Raw genomic sequence first — 4,251 nt, forward strand, 5'->3', positions numbered from 1 at the left:
GAAATATGAGTGTGTTTTGAGGAGTGATTTAAATTGAAACACCGCTTTGACATGTCTGATCAGAAAGGGCATTCCAAAGTCTGGAAACAAACATGCTGCAACACATAGAGTGCATTTTCAATCCACATGAAACACAAACAAAGCATTTTTTTTTTTACCTTTTTTTGTATTCCTTAAGAAAGTAGGAGCTAGCCAATGGAGGAGGAAGTACATATATTATATATAATGTTGTAGAAATGTAGTGAAGTAGAAAGTATCACAATTGCTGCAAATTATAACAATATAAAAATCAAAAGCATACACTACTGATTCTACTTAAGTAAAGTACAGTCATGTGTAAAGTAACGAAGTATTTGTACTTTTTTACATTCCACCACTGGAGCTAGCTCAGCTTTTAGATTTCCTAAAATTAAGGTTTTAATGATAAAAACAGCAACAAAAACATCTGCAGCTGACTCATTTGTGACAATATTTGCCTGTTATTGACTAAAGCTTATCATATTGCTCACACCTACGTTATCTTAAACACTGTTTACCTTTTCAATCCCTCTCGATTACTTCATTTTTTTCTGTTGTATTTAATAAAGAATAATGAAGAAATGCTGAAGACTACTTTCCCACTTTAATTTCCGTTACGTCATATTGTCTTACTGCTCTCTTTAAATCAGAACCATGGATAAATGTTTTCCCCACTCTCACACTGAGTCATTGGCCCTCATTTATCAACCTAACTAAGAAACCAGCGCAGATATGAGCACAGAAATCATCTCACAACAGGCTTCCCGTGGTATTAATGAAACAATCGTATCACACCAATCAGAGTGTAAGAAGGGTTGTACATTGATAAAAGCCTTGCTTTGCGTAGGAATTGGCGTGTGCACGTCCTACTTCTACCCATGAATGAGAGTTTTGCTTTTGGATAGAGACGCTTTTTGGCATGAAATCACCCCCGTTGGATCAACACGGTGAAAGTGTTGAAACAACATAATTTCACAATGATTTTACAAGCACATTTCTGAGTTGTGAAACAGACATTTTTATTGATGGATGAAACTGTTCTCTATTTCTAATTTTTTTTTGCCAAAGACACAGGCCTTGCCAACAGGAAATCTGAATATAATTACAGACATCTACAGTAACATGAATGTAAACCACCGCAGACTGTCATTACGGAAACTTGGATGAATTCAATCTAAGACTTTTAAAAAACACAAATAGAAATGGGTATCTGTTTTGCTTGAGGATATAACTAAAAAGGTATAAAAAGTTGCAAATTGTGCCTTGGGCGTAAAGCAGAGAAACACAAGTATGTCCAAGCCATAGAAAAAAAAGGCAACTCTAATACCACTGTATTTGAAATTTAGCCTCTGTAGTTGAAATCGTATGGACTGGTTCTGATGCGATCTCTGATCGCCTGTGTTTGCTGGTAGAGCAGAGTGCATATAACAATGGTTATAATAATTACAATAAGGACAGTGATGGAAAACAGGACTGTGGCCCAGATGTTGAGGCAGCGGGCAGTGGAGCCGTAGTGTCGGGCACCCTCCAGATCTCCAGCCACCTTCCGGTCTCTGGCCTGGAAGATCCAAAGCATATTGATTTTAAATATGGATTGTTACCTCAAGAGAAATTAACTACCAACATTGAGCCTAGGCTCAATCTGATAACATCCTGCAAAAGCTTTAGATTCATGTTTGCTGTATGTTCATGCTGCAAATGAGATTGCTTTTTACCTTCTCCACCCATTCTCCATTTTCCCATATGTAGTTTTCTTTGCATAAATGTCATAATACATCTTCATCTACAACAATGTCCAGCAAAGTTTGTAACACATTGAAAATATCTGTTCTTTTTATTCATGTTTTTTTTTTCCATAAGTTATTATAAATTATTTTATGATGTCAATTGTAATTTTCAGCCCTAAGAATCTCCAAAATCTTAGATATTGCTTCCCCCTCAAATTCCCATCCTCAGAATGATTCTTGACATGGCCCAACTGAGGGCTGTGTTATTTATCTGCAAAAAAATTGAACTTTTGTTTTCCACTAACCACATCTCTCATTTGTAAGAACTACTATATAAGATTGCAAGGTATTAAAGTTTTTTTTTCAATATTCTTTGATAGATTCTCAGTGAATGAAACTCACCTTGATAGAGAAGATGAGCGCTGCCAGCCCGAGGCAGCAGGGGTTTGAGTAGAGAAAGCAGCAGAGGGACCAGATGATGTGGTCCTTGGGGGGCTCGGGGGTCATGTTCACAGTGGTGTGCTGAATCACTGCAGATTCTTCAGGGAGACGGTCATACCTCCCCTGTAGTGGAACATTCTCAGCCGGGTAACATGGAGGATTCATCGCTGTCAGCTCAACTCTAGTAGTTAGAGTGCGGGCTGCTGAAGTTTGTGCAACAACTCAACTGTCAAAAGGGTGTGTTGATTTCTCTTTGAATTTCTTTTGGGTGGAAAAACATGTGCCAACATGTTAACCAAAAGCCTATGAGGCAAAAGCACCACCCACTACACTATGAATAAACTATGAACTTTGAAAACTTTTGTTTGTTGAAAAACGAAACTAACTTGAATGCAGACAGCAGTTACTGATACATGGATGAGTTCCATTTTGGCCTTTGTAACACAAATAGAAATTTAGCATCTCTTTTGCTCAAGGATGTACAGTAAGTAAAAAGGTACAAAAGGCTAAAAATTGAGTAATCTGTTGAAACTTCTGGACACATGTACATGCATGACAATCATTATAATAATGGGAATACTGACAATGATGGAAAACAGGACTGTGGCCCAGATGTTGAGGCAGTGGGCAGTGGAGCCGTAGTGTCGGGCACCCTCCAGATCCCCGGCCACCTTCCGGTCTCTGGTCTGGAAGTACCAAAGCATATTGATTTTAAATATGGATTTTTACCCCAAGAGAAATTGTTAATGTTGAGCCTAGGCTCAATCTCATAATTTCCTGCAAATGTTTTAGATTCATGTTTGCTGTGTTTTCATGCTGCAAATGAGATTGCTTTTTTCCTTCCCCAACATGTTTTTTGCATAAATCTCATCATCAATCCTTATCTTCAACAATGTCCAGCAAAGTTTTTATCACATTTAGTCTCTATTGTAATTGTTCTTTTTCATAACATCTAGTAGCGAAATTGTAATTTTTAAGCCTTAGATGAGAATTCCTTGTCTGCCAGCTGTCGTCCTCTGATGATTATTCTTGACATGGTCACCATAAGTGAGGGCTGTTATGGTTACTTACTACTAAAAAAAAACCTGTATTATAAGCTTCTTTGTTTACCACTAACCATGTCTCTTCTTTGTGAGAACTGCTATTTGAGACCGCAAGATATTGCTGAAACTATTTTATGCTCTTTGATAGACAATAACATAAGATCTCAATAAATTAAACTCACCTTGATAGAGAAGATGAGATCCACCAGCCCGAGGCAGCAGGGGTTTGAGTAGAGAAAGCGACAGAGGGACCAAATGATGTGGTCCTTGGGGGGCTCGGGGTGTTCACAGTAGTGTGCTGAATCACTGCAGACCCTCCAGGGAGACCGTCATACCTCCCCTGTAGTGGAACATTCTCAGCCGGTTGACTTGGAGGATTCATTGCGGTTAGCTCAGCTCTAGTAGTTGGAGTGCGGACTGTTGAGGATGTGTAACCTTCTCAACTGTCAAAAGGGTGTGTTGATTTCCCTTTGAAGTTTTTGGGAGAAAAAAGGGTATCTAGAAATTAGGTCAAATTTTTCTCTTGGGATGAAAATGTAGGGGGGGGGGGGGGGGGGATACGTGTAAAAGAAATACAAGTCTAAAGCACAGATGCACATAAGTGTGGAAACTATACAAAAAGGTAATACCTGTCAGTGAACTTAAGAAAATTAAAGGATGGCAGATCCTAAAGCCTCCATGCCAGTGGATTTAAAAATAGAAGCTTGTAAGGTTATACAGTCAATCATTCTCCTTCTCTGCAAATTCCAGCAGTGAAGGGATAAAGCCCTGCAGCAGGAAACTCATTCGGCGGCTGTGGCTCAGTGGTAGAGTGGTTGCCTGCCAATCGGAAGGTTGGTGGTTTGATCCTGCAGTCCCATGGCAAAGTGTCCTTGGGCAAGACACTGAACCCCGAGTTGCCCCCGGTGCTGCGCAACGAAGTGTGAATGTGTGCGAGTGTTTATCTGATGAGCAGATATGGCAGCCTCAGCCACAGTGTGTGAATGTATCCTGTAAGATGTAAAAGCGCTTTGAGTAGTTGT

General features: G+C 39.5%; 1 protein-coding gene and 1 pseudogene across 1 annotated transcript; both read right to left on the minus strand.

The window, feature by feature from the left end:
- Positions 1-1,318: 1,318 nt before the first annotated feature.
- LOC116694038 (dispanin subfamily A member 2b-like) lies at positions 1,319-2,433 on the minus strand. Its single transcript, XM_032523468.1, has 2 exons — positions 2,148-2,433; positions 1,319-1,576 (listed from the first exon to the last, which is right to left on the minus strand). Exons 1-2 carry the CDS (start codon positions 2,349-2,351, stop codon positions 1,361-1,363), a joined length of 420 nt encoding a protein of 139 aa, XP_032379359.1. The 5' UTR covers positions 2,352-2,433; the 3' UTR covers positions 1,319-1,360.
- A 140-nt stretch (positions 2,434-2,573) lies between these two features.
- Positions 2,574-3,626, minus strand: LOC116694039 (dispanin subfamily A member 2b-like; annotated as a pseudogene).
- Between the last annotated feature and the right edge of the window lie 625 nt (positions 3,627-4,251).

This window comes from Etheostoma spectabile, chromosome 8, assembly GCF_008692095.1.
Source record: "Etheostoma spectabile isolate EspeVRDwgs_2016 chromosome 8, UIUC_Espe_1.0, whole genome shotgun sequence".
NCBI lineage: Eukaryota > Metazoa > Chordata > Actinopteri > Perciformes > Percidae > Etheostoma > Etheostoma spectabile.